Source organism: Culex pipiens, chromosome 1, assembly GCF_016801865.2.
Source record: "Culex pipiens pallens isolate TS chromosome 1, TS_CPP_V2, whole genome shotgun sequence".
Classification (NCBI taxonomy): domain Eukaryota; kingdom Metazoa; phylum Arthropoda; class Insecta; order Diptera; family Culicidae; genus Culex; species Culex pipiens.
In genome coordinates, this window is record NC_068937.1 from 84,857,289 (window position 1) to 84,878,366 (window position 21,078).

The 21,078-nt window shown below is 36.8% G+C and overlaps 1 protein-coding gene across 2 annotated transcripts; it reads right to left on the reverse strand.

Moving 5' to 3' along the window:
* Nucleotides 1-11,794: 11,794 nt before the first annotated feature.
* On the reverse strand, nt 11,795-17,483 carry LOC120431375 (solute carrier family 23 member 2-like). Of its 2 annotated transcripts, none has more exons than XM_039596506.2 (3): nt 17,386-17,483; nt 14,625-16,123; nt 11,795-14,560 (listed from the first exon to the last, which is right to left on the reverse strand). In XM_039596506.2, the coding sequence occupies exons 2-3, from the start codon at nt 16,109-16,111 to the stop codon at nt 14,506-14,508; spliced, it is 1,542 nt and encodes a 513-aa protein (XP_039452440.2). In that variant the 5' UTR covers nt 16,112-16,123; nt 17,386-17,483; the 3' UTR covers nt 11,795-14,505. The 2 variants fall into 2 exon arrangements, with proteins under 2 accessions (XP_039452440.2, XP_052564526.1); XM_052708566.1 differs by lacking the exon at nt 11,795-14,560 and having other exon boundaries at nt 14,761-14,886; nt 14,952-16,123.
* Between the last annotated feature and the right edge of the window lie 3,595 nt (nt 17,484-21,078).

Here is a 21,078-nt window from a genome sequence, read left to right on the forward strand (position 1 = left end):
AGCAAAGATACAGCACAATCCCTGGGGTTTCCGTCCCTTCGTAGTCACTTTCTCCGGACAATTTGCAGCAAAATGTCCAACCTTCTTGCAGTTGTAACAAGTCTTCGGTTTCTTCGATCCTGCTGCCTTAGACGAGTTGAATCTTGCCGAACTGTACAGTGCTCCATCCACACTCGAACTTTTCGGTCCACGTTCAACCTTCACGTCCTGCAAGATCTTCTACTTCACGGCATCCGCTGACATCGCCTTCCCAGACGCCTCGAGTCCCATGATCATCGGCTCGTAATGCTCGGGAAGTCCCATCAGCAGAATCCCCGCCAACCAGGAATCGTCCACCTTGAACCCGATCGCAGCTAGACGTTGACTCGCAGTCATAACTTGATCGACGTAGGCTTCGATACTGGCACAGTTGACAAGCTTCACGGATGTGAACTGTAGCAACAATCCAATACGCCGGGTAGAACCCCTATCCTGGAAAGCGTTCTCCAGCTTCTCCCAAGCTTCCGCGGCGGTTGCCGCATCCGCCACATGACTGTAGTTGTAGGACTCCAGACTTAAACAAATCGCCGACAACGCGCGCAGCGACAAATCTTCGTCCACAGCAACTTCCGCCGGTGGCTTGACCGCTGACCAGATTCCTTCTCGGATCAGCGTCATCTTCATAGCGAACGCCCAAGTGGTGTAGTTGTCCCGGCCTCTCAATTTCTCGATAGCCGGAAGCGAAACAGAACCACCGTAGGCGCGACCGCCTCTGACCACCATTCTCTTGACCAGCATTTCCACCTTCTCCGTTCTGGTTTCGTGCTGGATCTCGAACTGGTGACCTTCTCGTCGACATCTTCAAATTTCAAAATTAACTTCTTGAACTTCTTCTAGGTTTGAGCTGGGCCCATAACCTTTAGTAGAGTAGAGAAAACACGTCTTGTCTTGTAGACTGTTCGCAGTAGAATGATTTTATTTTTGCTCATCTTACAGACGTCGACTTCCAGAGCCAAATCCTCCATGAACGGATTACTTCGATCTACCAATACGATGTAAAATCGAATTTGCAATCAAAAAGTACTTTAGTGAATTTTTGATAAAGTGCACCGTTTTCAAGTTATAACCAATTTTAGGTAACTTTTTTGAAAATAGTCGCAGTTTTTCATTTTTCTAAAATAGTGCCCATGTTTGCCCACCTCTGAAAAAAATATTTTTGGAAAGCTGAAAAATTCTCTATATTTTGCTTTATTGAATTTTGTTGATACGACCCATAGTTGCTGAGATATTGAGAGATTCGACAGAAACGTGCACGCATCCTGGTGGCGAGTAGAAGCACTACGCAACGATGTTCGGAATGACAGCGTGCTTGGAAATATTATTTTTTTTACAGTTTTTGATTTTTATTTCCTTCAAATATTGTTTAACGTCGATGAAAGTTATTGTAAAGTGTGGCAATCGCTTAAACGAATTGAATGATGTATAAATCATAGGGGCTGAGTTAGTTTTTCATGTTTTTTCCTCAAATTTACCAAAAAGATCTTTTGAAAAATTGATTTAAATAAGCTTTATTCGTTTGATAATGCTCCTTATGTGTGTATTATTGCTACAACAAACTATTAGAGTCATATTACAGCATAATTACAATAATTTTCTCAAAAAATTGCAAGTTTTTCGAATTTTTCCAAAAAATTCCAAAAAATCATCAAAATGCATTTTTAAGGTCAATATTTTGGTCAAACGGGAAGTAAAGTAAAGTTTAAAAACTTTTTTATTATATTTCATCATTACTTCTAACTTTTGCAACATTTAACTCAAGTTATCCAAAATTTCGATCATCTTTTTAGAAAAATCGTTTAAATAAAATACCAGTCACATTTAATCACTACAAATCACCACGCATTATGATCGTTAGCGAAATTGCCACACTTTGCAATACCCCACTTTTCTGAAAATGCTTGATTTTTCATTATAAACGCGATTTTTCCCTAAAAACTGCTCAAACTGTATGGAGGCTGTCATTCCGAACACCGCTGGAACAACAGCGAACCTAGCGGAAAAAACGTCGTCGAATTCTTCAATTGCCATGCAAAGGTTAAAAAACAGGAAAATTCCAGAGTTTTTTTTGAAAAGGACCAATAAACCATTGTCTTTCATATGTTTATAGGACCTAATCAAAAAAAAACTCTAGAATTGATGTTTTCTAAGTCACACCCAAACAACCCACCATTTTCTAACGTCGATATCTCAGCAACTATAAATCCGATTTACAATGTTAAAATATGAAACATTCGTGAAATTTTCCGATCTTTTCGAAAACAATATTTTCAAAATTTTCAAATCAAGACTAACATTTCAAAAGGGTCAAACATTCAAAATTACGCCCATTTGAAATGTTAGTCTAGATTTTAAATTTTTGAAAATATTTTTTTTGAAAAGATCGGAAAATTTCACGAATGTTTCATGTTTTAACATAGTAAATGGGATTTATAGTTGCTGAGATATCGACATTAGAAAATGGTGGGTTGTTTGGGTGTGACTTAGAAAACATCAATTTTCCTGTTTTTTGACCTTTGCATGGCAATATCTCAGCAACTATGGGTCGTATCGACGAAGTTCAATAAAGCAAAATATACAGCAATTCCCCACGAAAACAGCATGGAAAAAAACAAAAGTGCTCGGATCGGGCTCAAAATTTTTCTGGGGGTTCCCTGGCCGAAATAATTAGACCCGTATTTTTTTGTTTGGCCATTAGGGTGACCTACGCCGTGTTAGGGTGGTCTGAAAAATGGCCATTTTCGTCAATTTTCGCAAAAACCACTTTTTTCAAAAAATCATAACTCCTCGCAATTTCAACCGATTTCAATTGTCTTATACTCAAAAGAAAGGTGATAAGTTGGCCTTTCAAAGAAAAATAGTAAGAAGTTTCAAAAATCTAGCCTAACATATGAAAAGGTCGAATGAAACTTTAAAATGCCGTTTTGACGGTGTCTGGACCAAAGAGCCTATGTCTGGAAATATTTTTATCGGATTCCCCGGACATTTTTACATAACATACTAAAAAATGGGAGGAGTTCATTAACAGGATTACGAGATATGATTTTTTGAAAATAAAATCCGTGTTTTTCGACGCGCCGCGCGCAAAAACCGGAGAATGACGAAATCGGCAAAAAATCTACTTTTTTCACTAAAACCGCGATAACTTTAAAATTTCAGCGATGACCTATGGATGTCTGGGTACCAAAAGTTGCGTCTTTTAATTACAAAAATTCTGATACCCAAACATCTTTAGGTCATCGCTGAAATTTTAAAGTTATCGCGGTTTTAGTGAAAAAAGTAGATTTTTTGCCGATTTCGTCATTTTCCGGTTTTTGCGCGCGGCGCGTCGAAAAACACGGATTTTATTTTCAAAAAATCATATCTCGTAATCCTGTTAATGAACTCCTCCCATTTTTTAGTATGTTATGTAAAAATGTCCGGGGAATCCGATAAAAATATTTTCAGACATAGGCTCTTTGGTCCAGACACCGTCAAAACGGCATTTTAAAGTTTCATTCGACCTTTTCATATGTTAGGCTAGATTTTTGAAACTTCTTACTATTTTTCTTTGAAAGGCCAACTTATCACCTTTCATTTGCGTATAAGACAATTGAAATCGGTTAAAATGGCGAGGAGTTATGATTTTTTGAAAAAAATGGGTTTTGCGAAAATCGATGAAAATGGCCATTTTTTGGACCACCCTAACACGGCGTAGGTCACCCTAATGGCCAAACAAAAAAATACGGGTCTAATTATTTTGGCCAGGGAACCCCCAGAAAAATTTTGAGCGCGATCCGAGCACTTTTGTTTTTTTCCATGCTGTTTTCGTGGGGAATTGCTGTATAGAGAATTTTCTCAGCTTTCCAAAAATATTTTTTTCATAGGTGGACAAACATGGGCACTATTTTAAAAAAATGAAAAACTGCGACTATTTTCAAAAAAGTTGCCTAAAATTGGTTATAACTTGAAAACGGTGCACTTTATCAAAAATTCACTAAAGTACTTTTTGATTGCAAATTCGATTTTACATCGAAAAATGAAGTTGAAAAATTTTTGCGACCAACATATCAAAAAATAAAAAAAATTAAAAATAGTGTTTTTTCGCAAATCAAGTTTTAGTGACAAAAAGTTAAATTAAAAATCACCAAAAATTTTTTACCGTGTATCATTTTTTTTCAGTGTAGTCCATATCCATACCTACAACTTTGCCGAAGACACCAAATCGATCAAAAAATTCCTTCAAAAGATACAGATTTTTGAATGTTTACATATCATTTTTGTATGGACAGCTGCCAAATTTGTATGGAAAATTATATGGACAAACTAATGATGCAAAATGGCTTCTTTGGGCATACCGAAGGCACCAAAAAAGTTTCAGCCGGATTAAAAAATACAAAACAATTCGAATGACCGAAATCTCAGAGAATTGCTCAGATGGTAGCCAGATTCAGCTGGTTTTTACAGGCGAATCTGGCTGCGTAAAATCATGGAATAGAAGATGGTAAAATCTAGAGCAACACGAGAAAAGGGCAGATAAGCATTTTGACAGCTGAAACCTTTTTTGGAAATTCCGAGTCAACAAGTGACATTTTCATAAAACTCGAAATGTAAAATAATAGCTGTCCTTCCCAGCTACCAAAATGGATAAGCATTATCCGCCATTTTCAAATGTTGTTCCAGAAATAGTACCAGGTTAGATGCACTGAAAGAAAGTCACATAGCAATATCACATGTTTCACACGTAATCTGCCCCATACGACTTTACATGTGAATGTCATGTGCAAATCACTCAGAAATTTGTCATCGCGGGACGCGATGAATTCAAATGCAAAACACGTTAACCTCACTCCACCTGCACTCCCAAGCTCAAGAAATATCGGAAATTTGTATGGAAATACCCCCCTTTTCTCGAGCTTGGGAGTTTAGGCGTTCATCAAAAACTTAACTTTTTCGAGAACGATTCACACTTAGAAAAAAGATTCTGGACGATCAGCGGATCTCTCACACACCGGAACAAGCCTGGACGGGGGTCTTGGAATGTCCTCTTCCATGGGAATCCCTAGGTTTTGCCGGAAGTTATCCTTTCCATGATTACCTGGAGAATTATTATAAATTTTCTGTTAAGTATTAAATATTGTACAGAATTCATTAGAAATTACTTACCATATTATGATAAATAATCCAGCAATATTTTATACATTCAAATCCACTTTTTTCTGGAAGAAATCCTAATTAGGAACGCGAGCTCTAGCTCGGACTTTATGAAACAGGCCATCTTGCTTTAGGATTAATTTTCGTCATCGATAGCATTTGAAACTAACGTGAATTTCACTTGGAAATCAAAGAACAAGTCGATTGGAGCAAATCAAAATGAAATTCATTTGAATCTCACGTGACTTACACTTCAAAACCAAAGGACAAGCCGAATGGGGCAAATTCAAGTGAAATTCATTTGAGTCTCACGTGAACACCATGCGAAAAATGAGTGAATGTTTGTTTGCCAATGATCAGCTGGAGCTGAATGAATTTCGCGTTCATTTGAAATGAAAAGCATGTGAGAGTCAAAGGAAAAGCACGTGAAGTTATCGTGTTGGTTTTTGGAGTAGCTCACGTGAAAAAACATTTGATTTTGCTATGCTGGTTTTTTTCAGTGTGCGGTAGTGTTCCCTTGATCGTTCGCTGTGAGTGGTAGCTTGCCTGCACTGAAAAAAACCAACATAGCAAAATCAAATGCCTTTTCACGTGAGTTGTTTCAAAAACCAACACAATAAATTCACATGCTTTTCCTATGACCTACTTGTGTTTCGCATGTCAATTTGATGTGAAAATCATTTGAAGTCAGCTGATTGCATGCGTAAACCCCTTCACGTTTGTTTCAAATGGTTTTCACGTGAGTTTCAAGGGAAAAGCACTTAGATTTGCCCCATTCGACTTATCCATTGGTTTCGAAGTGAAAATCACGTTAGTTCTAAATGCTTACGCGTGTGGTGAAAAAATCTTCATAAGTAAGATGGCCACGGACGAAGATGGTTAATTTTTTCTTGTCGGCTTGAAAAAGGTCTGCGGTTTGTTTAAAATTTGTTTAAAAATAAGCTCTGAGTAGTGCAAAAAGCAACTAAGAAGTGAGTACAAACAAAAATGGACCAGTAGAAGATAAAATTTTATAAAGATCATGTTTCGCCTATTTTTTACAGAAATCAAGTGCCAGCTCAAGGTCTCCTTCAGAATCCGCTCTCTGGATCCAGTGATCCGGTACTTCACCGGAACATTCGCGCTATGATTCGGCGGTTGGCGACAACAACTTTTTTTCTGGCGCTGGCCTAAGATTGCAAGCGATTCTTCCCGTAGTCCGTCATGAAGTGCCATCAAGATAATCGGATCGCGCGGACACGGCCTCTCACGCACTTACGACGCAGCATGGGAGTGGGTTCTGTGTGTTTTACATAATAAAAAAAATGTAGATTTGTGCATAATCAATTTTAAAGTGGTAAATAAATAAATCTAGTTGAAAAAATACGGCAATCAAAACTCATTATTTAATCATATGAAAGTCACTGGAAAATCATTTGATTTTTACTACAAATTCATATCATTTTCATGAGCATTTGCATTGCAAGGTCATGTGAGCTTCCATGTAAAATTAACGTGTTTTGCACATGGATTCACAGTGTCGCGGGATTACATTTTTTCAAGTGCTTTACATATGAAATTCACATGCTATGTCGTATGGGGCGGATTCATGTGTGAAACATGTGATATTGCTATGTGCCTTTCTTTCAGTGTGTTTCTCTAATAGAGTAATCTACGTGCGCATGTATTGCGTGTACGTACACGAAAAAAGTGAGGTTAAATTTTGCCCGGCCAGCAAAATCTAATTAGGTTTTACGCCGTCGCGGCTAACCTCAATCGTGTTTTTCTGTTTGACAGCTCGCGTGCACTGTTTACATAGACTTGGTCGTGTTCGAAATGAAAAGTGCTGGGTATTTTTTTTATTCAAAGTCGGTCGAAATTGCAAAGCTAAGCGGTATGTACATTGTTAGTGAATTTATTTGCAATATTTCAAGTATTTTTTAATAATATGCAGGAAACCGAAGGCGAAGTGGGCGGCAAACTTGTTTACATGACCTGCTCGCTGAACCCGAACGAAAACGAATCCGTGCTGCTGTCGGAAATGGTCGAGCAATGCCTCGTTCCGACGTTCAAGCAAAGCCCTGGGATCCGACCACCAATGACATGCAAATCCCGGAAAACTACCGCACCGTCTTCCGACCGCTTATGCTCCAGCTCCAGCTCCCGAGGACGTAGTCAAATTTAACCTCGAGCGCTGCAACCTCGCCCTCCTCTACCAACAAAACACCGGCAGATTCTTCATCGTCCTGTTTGAGAAGAAAAAGAAGCTGCTCTCGGAGGTTTTCCATCAAAAACCGCCGTGAAGGCACTGCGAGCGGAACCACCACAAAAGAAGCTAAAAACGCTACCACCGCAACCCGCTCAACTCCTGATCGGTGCCGCGAAGACAAAAGAAGAACTGGCCAGGAGGGTGGAGACCAAGACCTTTTTGCATTTCGGATTGGCCGTACTTCGGGTGCTGGTCAACTACGTCTAGCGGACATGTCGTAGGGTTGTTTACGGAGAAGCCGAAAAACAAAAATCGGGCGAACTCCGCGGCCACATAAAAAAAAATACGCGAACAAACACAGTCTCATCATTTTTTTTTGAGATAAAAAAAAAGTTCAAGAACAAAAAATAACACGTTTTACGTTTAAGACCTATAAAAAAAAAACTCTAGAGTAGTATTCAATCAATACAATTTTAAATCATTTAAAGGAACAAAATTATTTCGCTCGGAATGAAGTGAACACAGATGGAAAATCCATAACAAAATTTATGGCCAAAAAATGAAATCCAAAATAGAATTTAAACAGGAATATTACGTAATTAAATTAAAAAAGTAAACAGGTTTTAAAACAATATAAAATTATGATTTAGAAAATCTTAAAAATTTATAAATCTATTATTAAAGAAATTAAATCCGTTCGTACCCGATTTGATACACCCAAAGAGTCACTCAGAAAAATCGAAAAAAACGAAACTTGTATTATTTTTTCTCAAAATTTTTATAACCTGAAATATGACTCCAAAGTTGTTAGATTTTCTGTAATCTAAGATGGTGTTGAAAAATTGGAAGCATTTAAGGGCGAATTGTACCATTTAGGATTTTTTGGTATGTCCACCATTTAAGAAACTCTGCAGTTCTTTATTTTCAAGGGGTTGAACTTAAAAATTGCTGGATTTAAGTAATCAAGGAAATCAAGGAATTATGTATTAAAGAACTAAGAATTGTAAGTATTTAATAATATAAGAATTCAAGGATTTAAGAATTTAAGAAATTAAGCATTTAAACATTTAAGCGTTTTAAACATGTTAACCTTTGAGAAATAGGGAATTATTATTTTTTTGTTGGCTTGATTTTTTTAATTTTCATTTGTTTAGAATTTTTAATTTTTGACTTTATAATTTCTTGCATTAAATTTGAATTTTTTTTTTCTTATATTTTTTGAGTCTTGAATGTAGATGTTTTTTGAATTATGAATTTCCAGAAATGTTAGGGTATTTTTTATTTGTGTATATTTAAAAACGAAATTTTTTAAATTTTTGGATACAAAAAAAATTTAACATTTAAAGTTTGGAATTTTAGGAGTTTTGAAATTTTTAAATACTAGAGCTTTTTTTGTTTTGAACTATTATTTTTTAACCAAGTATGTTAATATTTAGAGAAAAAATGTACGGGTTAAAACCATAAAAATTTAAAGCGGAGAGGCAGCTTCAAGTTACGTCCAATCAAGCTCATATTTGGGATGTTTCGTTAGCACAGCGCGCCACCTAACAAGCTCCAAATAAAAAAAAAAAAAAAAAAATCTTTTTTGTTTATTCTAATGTCTATATTTTCGGGGAAAAGTTTGAAATATGATTCACAAAATTAAAAAGAATGTCTCCAGGGTTAAAAGCAAACAAAAAATTTGGTAAAAGTTATCAAAACTCAAAAGGAAAAATTTATTTTTTAGAATCAGTAAGCTGATGTTTAAAAATGGTTGAGTGTAGTAATAAATTTAATTGAGAAATCTCTCACATCACATAAAAAAATTCCTATTGCAGATTTTTTGGACGTTTTTATTAAGAATAATACTAGCAAATATTTGCGGAAGAAATTTCTAGTATTTTTTTAAAAGGTCCTATAAGCTTTTTGTTTTTATTATGTTCCTAAGACCTATTAAAAAAAACTCTTTGAATTTATTTTTATTCCATTAACAATTCTAAGAAATCGAAAGCTTTATCCTATTTCCTCGGTATAAGTTTGGACCAAGGACAAATGTCCTTTTCCGTCAGGCCCGTCAAGAATCGCCTACGAGGAGGATATAGTTCGCACCGCTAACGGATCCGCCTTACTCCGACACACATCTGCACAGTTCCAATCTTCCTCGCCCAGCCCTTCGATTTCGGCGGTTCCGGATTCTTTTTTAAAACAGCAGCTTGATCAAGTCGTCCGCAATCCTGCACGGTAATCCGTTAACAATCTAGGGAGACCTCCTTGCAGCAAAATGTTCTTTTTTTTGTCTGTCGCGGTCACCGAGTCAGGAGGTTGGAGCGGGTTGCGGTGGTAAGCGTTTTAGTTCTTTTGGGGTTGGTTCCGTTGGCAGGCTGCTCGCGGCGGTTTTTGATGGAAAAACTCCGAGAGCAGCTTATTTTTCTTTCTTCAACAGGACGATGAAGAATCTGCCGGTGTTTTGTTGGTAGAGGAGGGCGAGGTTGCAGCGCTCGAGGTTAAATTTGACTACGTCCTCGGGAGCTGGAGCTGGAGCATAAGCGGTCGGAAGACGGTGCGGTAGTTTTCCGGGATTTGCATGTCATTGGTGGTCGGTTCCCAGGGCTTTGCTTGAACGTCGGAACGAGGCATTGCTCGACCATCTCCGCCAGCAGCACGGATTCCTTTTCGTTCGGGTTCAAGCGAGCAGGATGTAAACAAGTTTGCCGCCACTTCGCCTTCGGTTTCCTGCATATTATTAAAAATACTTGAAATATTGCAATAAATTCCCTAGCAATGTACATCCGCTTAGCTTTGCAGATTTCGACGACTTTTGATAAAAAATACCAGCCTTTCGTTTCGAACACGACTAAGTCTATGTAAACAGTGCACGCGAGCTGTCAAATGACGTCACGGTGTAAAACCTAATGGTGCGCTAGTGTGTGTACGCAAAACGTCATAAAGCTCTATGAAGGTTTGGTGTTAATTCGCGATCAAAAGCTCAATAATTCCGACAGATGGCGCAAAGCATCGAAGAATGACGATTCAAATTTTCGCTGTTCGGTTACACAGGAATGCAAACTTAAAATTGAATTCACAGCTCATAGAACAACTTTTGAGAAAAAAATCAAGTAGTACGATTGTTAACTCTTTGCCCTCTATAAATTAACGCAATAAAAAAAAAATTGAAAAAAAAATAATTTTGAAAAAATAATATTGTTTAAAATGATAGAGCATCAAAAGTTAACAAAGTATCAGCTCGAATTTTTGCTCAAAAGTTGTTTTAAACGCTGGAATTTAACAAATCAGAATTCGCATACATAACCTCAAAGGGCGGAAATTTCAATCGACATTCTTCGCTCTGTTCTGCTACTCAACACTAGGTGTCGCATGTCGTTTGGCTCTTGAACGGCAATTGTTTGTCGCTCCATATTCGCGATCAAAAGCTCAAAAATTCCGACAGGTGGCGCAAAGCATCGAAGAATGACGATTCAAATTTTCGCTGTTCGGTTACACAGGAATGCAAACTTAAAATTGAATTTACAGCTCATAGAACAACTTTTGAGAAAAAATTCAAGTAGTACGATTGTTAACTCTTTGCCCTCTATAAATTAACGCAATAAAAAAAAAATTGAAAAAAAAATAATTTTGAAAAAATAATATTGTTTAAAATGATAGAGCATCAAAAGTTAACAAAGTATCAGCTCGAATTTTTGCTCAAAAGTTGTTCTCAACGCTGGAATTTAACAAAACAGAATTCGCATACATAACCTCAAAGGGCGGAAATTTCAATCGACATTCTTCGCTCTGTTCTGCTATTCAACACTACACTCAAAATCAGAAGTACCCCGCAAAAAGGGTTCTATCTACCCTTTATCTGTCATCCCAAAGAAAAAAAACCCTTTTTGAGGGTTACTTCCACCCTTTTTTTTAAGTTTACCCGTCGTCACCCTTTTGCAAAGGGTTACTACCGGTAAACTTGAAAAAAGGATGGAAGTTACCCTCAAAAAGGGTTTTTTTTCTTTGGGATGACAGATAAAGGGTAGATAGAACCCTTTTTGAAGGATACTTCTGATTTTGAGTGTAGGTGTCGCCTGTCGTTTGGCTCTTGAACGGCAATAGGCCCCCAAAACCAAAGCTAAGAACTCGATAGGCCCCCAAAACCAAAGCTAAAAACTCTATTCGCCACCTACATTCGAGTAGGAGAACTTTGGTGCAAGGTTACGTTTACGTTTTTGCGCGATAAGTGCAAAGGGGAGTGAAAACTATTGCAGCGACCTCAAATTTAAATCATTAAATTTGTCCATTTTCGAACCTCACCACAGTTCTGACCATGCGCGCTTACGCAAGCATAAATAATTTTACCCGTCGACTCGCGTTGCGCGACAAATAATTAAACTTATGTACAGGTGTGGATCATGAGTCATCCACACCTGAAAAGCCCTTTATTAAATTTCGCCAATTGTTAGGCAATCAAAAAAATGGTTAACCCTCTACAACCTAACCCCGCCTTTAGACGGGCTTCGATCTAAAAAATCGCCAAAAATCAATTTTCCAACCGATTTTTGATATTTAAAAAGCATTGGAAAGAAGAACTCTTAAAATTTTAGAAAATTTCAGGGTTGGAAGTTTAACTTGTTTTATGTGACTTTGCCAATGTTTTTAAAAATGTCATTTTTTTAGGGGTCAACTTTGGCTGTGTTTTTTACTAACATTTCCTATATTTTCAGTAAAAAGAAGTATGCAGTAATTTTTGTAGTGTCCCAGACTATGCCTCTACGCATTTTTTTGCAATTTAAATGATGATGGTGCGATTCTATGGCAGAAAATGTGAAAAACATGCAAAAAATTGAAAAAGTGACTGTAAAAACATGAAAAAATTAGATAGGCGAAATGTAATTATATTAGATGGTAGAGTAGGCCAAATACTACCAAAAACAAACATAAACTAAACAAGATAAATGCAAATTAAAATACTAAAAATGAAACAAGAAAAACATAAAACAAGAGAAGTAAAGTTTTTCGTAGAACAAAAGTTGCTCAAAATGACCTCCTGAACACGGGAAAAATAAATATTTTCGAAAAAAAAATTTGGGCAGTAGAGGGTTAAGCTTTCAATTATGAATGTGCGATGTTATTTCACAGGGGAAATTGAGGGTGTGGCTTAACCAAATTCATTGGCATGTTTGTTCAATGGAGAATTCGACCTTCTCATTATTGACCAACATTTTTGAGAATGTTTGAGGAACATAATTTTGATATTCCAATAACATAATTTAAAGTTTCACGACAATGGTTCGAACCCATGACTTCCTAATTTGAGGTGTACTCACTACACCATACGGAAAGTCATGAAGAATTGCAGAGGTCTGCATAATTTAATTCATGAGGTTCATCGATGCTTCTCATCGAAACGGACCACTTTTAGTAGAACAAAATTTAGTAGAGTTTTCGGGGACTGACTATAAAAACCCCAAAATTCTTGAGGAGGGCAGTTAGTTGCAGTTAGTTCCAGTTCTTGTTCCAGTCCAGTTCCAGTTCCAGAAGACGCCCCAGACCAGCCAGACCCGCCAGCAGCCACCAGTAGCAGAGGCCCCAGTCCAGCCGGACTTAGCGGTGGAGGCCGCAGTCCGCCGGGACTTAGCCGCCGTGAAGAGTCCGCCGGGACTTAGCCGCTGTGAAGAGTCCGCCGGGACTTAGCCGCTGTGAAGAGCCGCCGGGACTTAGGAGTTCGGGTCTGGCATGGCTCGGCGAAGAGGTCTGGAGGACAAGTCTGGCTTCAACGTAGAGAATTGGCTCGACGAAAGTCTTAGTGAAATTAGCAACAAAAAGTTGAGTGACGTGATCGTGCGCGTAAAAGTTGAGAGTGTTACCGCAAAAATGTAATCTTTAAAAAGTGTAATACACAAATAAGTGAAGTTTACTGATCTGTTTTGACTCTACAAGTAAATATCACAAAAATCCTGAAAGCCTAAACCGCTCGGGCCGTTCACTATTTTAAGGTTTTTTAAAAGAAAATTGATCTTTTGGAATAAAATAAAGTTAACAGGAGGTAAGAAATAAAAAGTTCTATCGACTGACTTTTAGATTTTTTTGCTAAGTTGCCTTTTTATTGAAAATTCTGAGATCCGGATTGAAAACGCGAGAATGAGGTTAGATTGCTAATTTTGAAAATCAATCCAATTATCATTTTTCAAGCAGATCTTTGCTTTTATGGTAGAAGTGTCCACTTGAATAATCTACATTCTCAATTGATTAGTTAGGTTTTGGTTGATTAAAACATTCCCTTATTTTGAATCAGATAATGAACAGGTTAAATCGGCCATCACAAAAATATTTTCGTTTATATCAATTAAGCTATTTATTTCTTACCTGAAAATGGTATAATTTGCTATTAATGTCAATTTTATGATGAAATAAAACAATTTCAAATTTCAAACCAACTTACTCGCTGTAGGTTATAATGAAAACATCACCCCAAGTTTCAGCGCCCTCTAGTGGGGGGTAATTATGACGTTTGATTGCCTATCCTTAATGACGAAATGTAAGCAGGGGCGTCTACGCGAAGTGTCGCTACACCTGCTACAAATTTCCGGCGCATGGAAACCATTGATAAACAACCATTGGTAAACAAAGCATTTTTTTGCAACGGTACTCGACCTATTTACGAAAAAACAATTTCAAAAATACTTGAGATTGCTCATCTACATGTCCTTCAAGTGCTATAACTTAAAAATAAATGAAATTTTGTTTCAATTTGGATAAAAATTTAAATTAGTGTCGGAGGTCACGGTGGCTCTTACGGCCCAGAAAAAATGACCCCCTGCTCCACAAGCGGAAAACGGTTTATTGGGTTATTTTAAGCATCTGTGCCAATTTTGAGCGAAATTAGTTGAGTCCTAAAATAACTTAAGGAACAATATTCAGATTGTGGAGCGAGCTTTTGAGAAAAAGTCTGATGTTCTGGGCACCTTACATACACATTTGTTTGTTTTATATGTTAATAACTTTTGTAGACACAGAAACAAGGAAGCATATTTTTTTGTATTACAAACTATGTTTACAAAGTTAAACAGGGTGTCAATTAAAATTTGGGATTTTATGTACACCATATGATTTTTTACATTTCTGATAAACGATTAAAACTTTAAGTACCGTTTTTTAGAGAATAAATGACGTTTTTTTTATAATTCCATCTTGTATGTGGGTAGAAAGGGTACATATTTTGTCCATTTACACCTGTGAAAACAATAAAAATCAGATATTTTTACATTAAAAATTGGTGAACAAAAAACTACGTTACCTTTTAAGAAAAGACATTCCGTAAGGAAAGTCAAAAGTGCTCGGGACATCCGTTTGTTCTCCGTCTACTTTAAGTGCCATTTCCTTACTCCAGGCTACCAAACCTCTCTCCTCGGGGGTTCCTGGAATCAAGTTGTCTAGTATGCAACCCAGAACGCCCCCAACAAGAATACTGGTGCCTAATAAAACAGACAGCGTGGAGTCGACGGTTTCATTCCCAGTCTGAATAAATGTGGAATGATCTTTGAGCCACAAGCACAGCACTAGTGGGAAAAATATCGATAATCCTAGAATGTACAAATTTCTTGCGGAACGAAGGTCGACGTACTGTAGAGCAGAAAGGCCAAAGGCAGCTATCATTCCAAACATGACGCAGAATATACCACCGACTACGGGATCAGGAATCATTATGAATGCTGCGCCAAACTTGTTCAAAACTCCCTGAAAGATCATTATGATTGCTGCCCATTGAATTACCCGGCGGCTGCCCACTTTTGTAACTCCAATGGCTCCGACGTTTTCTCCGAACGTGTTGGTTCCGTTACCGGATCCCCAAAGACCGGCGAGGACTGTGCCAAGACCTTCCGTTCCTATTCCCCGATTGATGGCATGAAGTGGAGGAGGTGGCGCTCCACACATCTGGGATACCGTTGGGTAGTAGCTTATGGATTCTACGGTACATGCTAGAACTCCTGCCAACATGCCCAGCACACCCGCTAGAGTTACCGTTGGAATTCCAAACTGTCCCGGGTACGGCACACGGAACCACGCTGCGTCTTCAAGCACTCGGATCCGAACGTCCGTCCGAGCTGGATGGCCACTGGGGAAAACATTGGTAGCCGTCAGTACGCCGCACAGAGACCACATAATCAGTATGGTCAACAAGACTGGGAACAGCTTGAATAGAGGAAACCATCCAATCTGCAAACCGTGACCTTTTCGGTATTTCAGAGTTGGTACAGTTACACCGGTCATTGCTTGTGAAAATAAAGTCATGAGAACAATGGTTCCGACAGCGATTCCCCAGTGCTTTGAAGCGGTCTCGCTGGCATGGGAAAACAATGTCAGTCCGACTAGCGAAACAGTTGGAACAATAGTAAGCGGGATGATAACCTTAAGCAGCTTCCCTACTAAACCACTGTATCCGATGAACACTTGAAACAAGGCAGACACGGCAATCGCTCCTGATAACTCGCGCATTCGCACCTGCCACAACTCCGTTTTAGCCTCCGCGTCCAGAGTTGCCATTACGGATTCTGCCGGACACTTCCACTGGGGTAAATTTAGGATGGCTAGTGTTGGCACCAGAAAGGAAATGGTCCCTCCTTGGACAATAGGCAGACGGCATCCCCAGGTGGCTTGTATGTACGTTACGATTCCGGTCACAAATATCATTGTAGAAATGATGATTCCACGAGATGGGTCCTCATCTTCCATACACAACGCCGGTGTGAGAATAAACGGTATCGACACAATCGCTCCAATCATCGTGAGGTAGTGCTGAAAGTAAAATGAAGATGATTAAACACTTGTTTCCAATGCACCAACAGAAAACACCTGATCTAATATGTTGCCTTTTTGATTTGAAATGGTGTCTAGAACACAGATTTTTAATTTCAAAGGAATTCAAAACAATCTTCATCCTTCCTGAAAGAAAAAAAAAGTGTCCCAAACTTCAATCAACGCCTGAAAGTTATCGCAGTTTTAGTGAAAAAAGTCGATTTTTACCGTTTTCGTCATTTTCCCATTTTTGCGCGTGGCACGTCGAAAAACCCAGTTTTTATTTTCAAAAAATCGTATCTCAGAGTATCGAAAACATAACTTCACCATTTTTTGATATGTTATGTGAAATTTTCCGAGGAATCCGATAAAAATATTTTCAGACATAGGCTCTTTGGTCCCGAGACCTTCAAAACAGCATTTTAAGTATTCATAAGACCTTTTCAAATGTTAAGCTAAATTTTAGAAACTTCTTACTATTTTTCCCAAATAGCCAAACTAATCACCTTTCTTTTGCGTCTAGGACAGCTAGAATCGGATGAAATGGTGCGGAGATATGACTTAAAAAAAAAAGTGGTTTTTGCGAAAATCTACGAAAATTGCCATTTTTCGAACCACCCTAACACGGCGTAGGTCACCCTAATGGCCAACCAAAAAAATACGGGTCTAATTATTTCGGCCAAGGATCCCCCAGAAAAATTTTGAGCCCGATCGGAGAACTTTTTTTTCGAATCATTCTGTTTTCGTCAGGAATTGCTGCATTTTACTAATACACTCAAACCCCGATGGTTTGACACCAACTGTTGTCAAACGAACGGGGTCACTTTTTAGTTTGACACCCCTTCTATACGGAGTTCACACACACTACCAAACATTTGTTTTGATAGTATGGGTGAGTGCCGTGTAAAAAGTGACAGTTCGTCACTTTTTAGTTTGACTTTGACCAACCAACGGGGTACAAACTAAAAAAGTGTCAAACGAAAAAGTGACCAACCACCGGGGGTTGAGTGTATTTTGATCGTTTTTACGAAAAACAATGATAATTAGAAAATTTTCATAGTATCACTATATTTGGCATGGCCATTTTTTTTAAATGGTTTATCAGTTTTTAAGTACTTTTGTGTATTTATCTATCTATCTATATCTATATATATAAAAAATTTCGACGGTTTTGTTCGAACGCGAATCAGTTCAATACGGAGCGTCAGATTGAGGTGCTTTTTGTTGCGTTGAGTTCGTATAAGCCCAAGGAAGGTTCTTACGCTAACTAATTGACACTTTGGCCACTCTGGAACCGATTCCGGAAAATCTGCAGATAGTATGGGAAAAGCTGCGTAAAATCAAATTTTGATCATAGGAGGCTGAATTAGCAAACAAGCAAGAAACGTCAGAAAACCAAGAAAGGGCAGGACGAAGGTAGCCGGGAAGAGCTTGTTTCCATATGTGTGATATTTGCTGACACTTGCTTCAAGTAGTTTTTAGGATTTAAACGTTCTTCTGCATCAAAGCATAATCAGAGTTCAGTATCTACCTGAGTTCATCAAAATTAAATAGAAGTACAGTCCAGACTCGATTATCCGAAGCATCGATAATCCGAAGTTTCGATTATCCGAAGGTTTGTATGGGATTTCGGATAATTGAATCAAGACCATTTTTATTCGTATTTTTTTATTTTCTTACTTTTAACATAAAATTCGAGTTCTGTGACCCCTTTCTGTCAAATTTGAGTAGTTGATTGCCTATTAAATTACTAAATGTATTTTTTTGCAATTCCGTCGTGAAACTACTTACTTTTCCTGTCATTCATGAACGACGGAATAGCCTACTTTTCTGTACCAAAAATAACAGAATCGAATAGCAACACTTTTCAAAATAAATGCTGAAAAGTTCTACTGAAATGGGTGCTGAAAAGTTGAACTTTTCAGCACTTGTTTCGAAAAGTAACACTTTTCAACATTTTTTTGATTCAAACGATTTATTGACAAAATACATGAACATTTGACATAAAATTTCACTCAATGGGTGTTTTTCGGAATTGCAAAAAATGTTGTATGGAACTCGTTGCAAAACTTGATTTTTTCAGCACTCTTCGTATTTATCCAACTCGGTGAACCTCGTTGGATAAATGTACGACTCGTGCTGAAAAAATCCTCTTTTTGCAACTTGTTGCATAAACTACACTCAACCCCCGGTGGTTGGTCACTTTTTCGTTTGACACTTTTTTAGTTTGTACCCCGTTGGTTGGTCAAAGTCAAACTAAAAAGTGACGAACTGTCACTTTTTACACGGCACTCACCCATACTATCAAAACAAATGTTTGGTAGTGTGTGTGAACTCCGTATAGAAGGGGTGTCAAACTAAAAAGTGACCCCGTTCGTTTGACAACAGTTGGTGTCAAACCATCGGGGTTTGAGTGTACTATTTCCATACATCATCAACGCCATTTTGTCCGCCATCTTGGATTTACAAATTCCAAATAACTCCTGTCGGGACCGTGGTGTAGGGGTAAGCGTGGTTGCTTCTCACCCAGTCGGCCTAGGTTCGATCTCAGAAGGCCCCGGTGGCAAATTTTGAGACGAGATTTGTCTGATCACGCCTTCCGTCGGACAGGGAAGTAAAGTTGGTCCCGGTCTAACCTAGAGGTTAGGTCGTTAGCTCAATCCAGGTGTAGGAGTCATCTCCCTGGGTCCTGCCTCGGTGGAGTCGCTGGCAGGCAGTTGGACTTACAATTTAAAGGTCGTCCGTTCGAATCCCGGGCTGGATGGAAGCATAGGTGTAAAAAGAGGTTTGCAATTGCCTCAACAATCAAGCCTTCGGACACCTAGTTTCGAGTAGGAATCTCGCCATCGAGAACGCCAAGGCAATGCTGTAGGGCGAATAATTTGATTTAATTTTGTTTAAATAACTTTAGAGTAGTTTGGGGGTCATACTTAAGCTTGACAATTAGAAATAAGACAACGAAAAAAACATTTTTATCGTGATTCGATTATCCGAAGTGAAATTTTGCCAAGGTCTTCGGATAATCAAGTCGGGACTGTACTAGTTTACAAAGTATCCAGATTTTTAAGCGAAAATGGCGTTCGAATGGTGAACGTTTGAAATGTCAAAATCACGCAGTGGTACCAACATTGCGAAAAAGTGACAGGGTTGTTACGGACGGCGCGGATAGCGCGGATCTGGCGCGGATTTGCTGGCTAATTTTGCTCAGGCGCGGATTTCGCGCGGATGGTAATTTTGATAAATAAATTAATTGAGAGAGATAGAATTACTTTCAAGTTATTAAGAAAAATATTATCACGAATTACGATAATTTGTTTTTTCCTTTGAGTGCAAGAATTTCATATTTTTTATTAATTAAATTTTCTTCTGAAAATGTTTGTTTGTATTTTCTTAGTACGAAACGTCGAAAAATGAAGATGAAGATTATGTAGAAATTATTTTTTATATGTTTCTTGTAATTTCTTAACATCTCCGGCTCTGAATATTTAATTTCTTTTGAGTTTTGAGTAATGATTTTTAACCTTATTTATTTTTAATTTTATACTGGATTTATTCAATTTTTATTTTGTAAATCAAATATTACAAACTTTTCCCGAAGATATAGACATTAGAATGTGTAACAAAAACTATTATTGGGGCTTGTTCTGGTGGGCGCCAAATATGAGCTTGATAGGACGCAACAGAAGCTGGCCTCCACTTTCGAATTTTGGAATGGAATTTAATCGGTAGAAATATTTTTTTTCTATATTTAAACATTCTTGGCGAAAATAAAAAGATCAGAACATTCCAAATTCAAAGCTTTAGAAATTCAAAAATTCGAAAAAAATTGTTTGAATAGTTTTTATTATAACAAAAAAAAAATCAAAATACATATTAATTTTTTTTCGATGTTTCTAAAATCGTAATTTAAAAAATCTGAAATTTCGAAATTCAAAATTTTGGCAATCTGAAATTCAAAATACCAAAAATTTGAGTAATCGAAAATTTGAAGATTTAAAAAAAATCAAAATTAAAAAGTCAAAACTTTCAAATTCAAAACAATATAGAAAAAAATCTAAAATAATTTTAGTATTTTTAAGCTTATACATTCTAAAACCTTAGATTAAATTCTTAAATTCTTAAATTCTTAAATTCTTAAATTCTTAAATTCTTAAATTCTTAAATTCTTAAATTCTTAAATTCTTAAATTCTTAAATTCTTAAATTCTTAAATTCTTAAATTCTTAAATTCTTAAATTCTTAAATTCTTAAATTCTTAAATTCTAAATTCTTAAATTCTTAAATTCTTAAATTCTTAAATTCTTAAATTCTTAAATTCTTAAATTCTTAAATTCTTAAATTCTTAAATTCTTAAATTCTTAAATTCTTAAATTCTTAAATTCTTAAATTCTTAAATTCTTAAATTCTTAAATTCTTAAATTCTTAAATTCTTAAATTCTTAAATTCTTAAATTCTTAAATTCTTAAATTCTTAAATTCTTAAATTCTTAAATTCTTAAATTCTTAAATTCTTAAATTCTTAAATTCTTAAATTCTTAAATTCTTAAATTCTTAAATTCTTAAATTCTTAAATTCTTAAATTCTTAAATTCTTAAATTCTTAAATTCTTAAATTCTTAAATTCTTAAATTCTTAAATTCTTAAATTCTTAAATTCTTAAATTCTTAAATTCTTAAATTCTTAATTTCTTAAATTCTTAAATTCTTAAATTCTTAAATTCTTAAATTCTTAAATTCTTAAATTCTTAACGGTGCACATCAACCAGAGCTTTTGCACCCAGATTTTTGTTACAGACATTTTAGTATCTTCAAAACTACGGGTACTATCGAAATTTTTTTATATTCATCCCCTAAAGTACTGTCCACCAAGTAATTCACAGCAAAGTTTCAGTAATTTTACAATCCCGTAGTTGAAGGATTGGGTCCGTAAGTTTGACAATTTTGGTATAAGAAGACAAC

Bases quoted from the DNA above. Each gene is read 5' to 3' on its own strand.
- LOC120431375 (XM_039596506.2), bottom strand. From the start codon at position 16,111: ATGATTGGAGCGATTGTGTCGATACCGTTTATTCTCACACCGGCGTTG. The intron at 14,561-14,624 runs GTAACGTAGTTT...TTGTTTTCACAG, and splicing joins GGAATGTCTTTTCTTAAAAG to GTGTAAATGGACAAAATATG.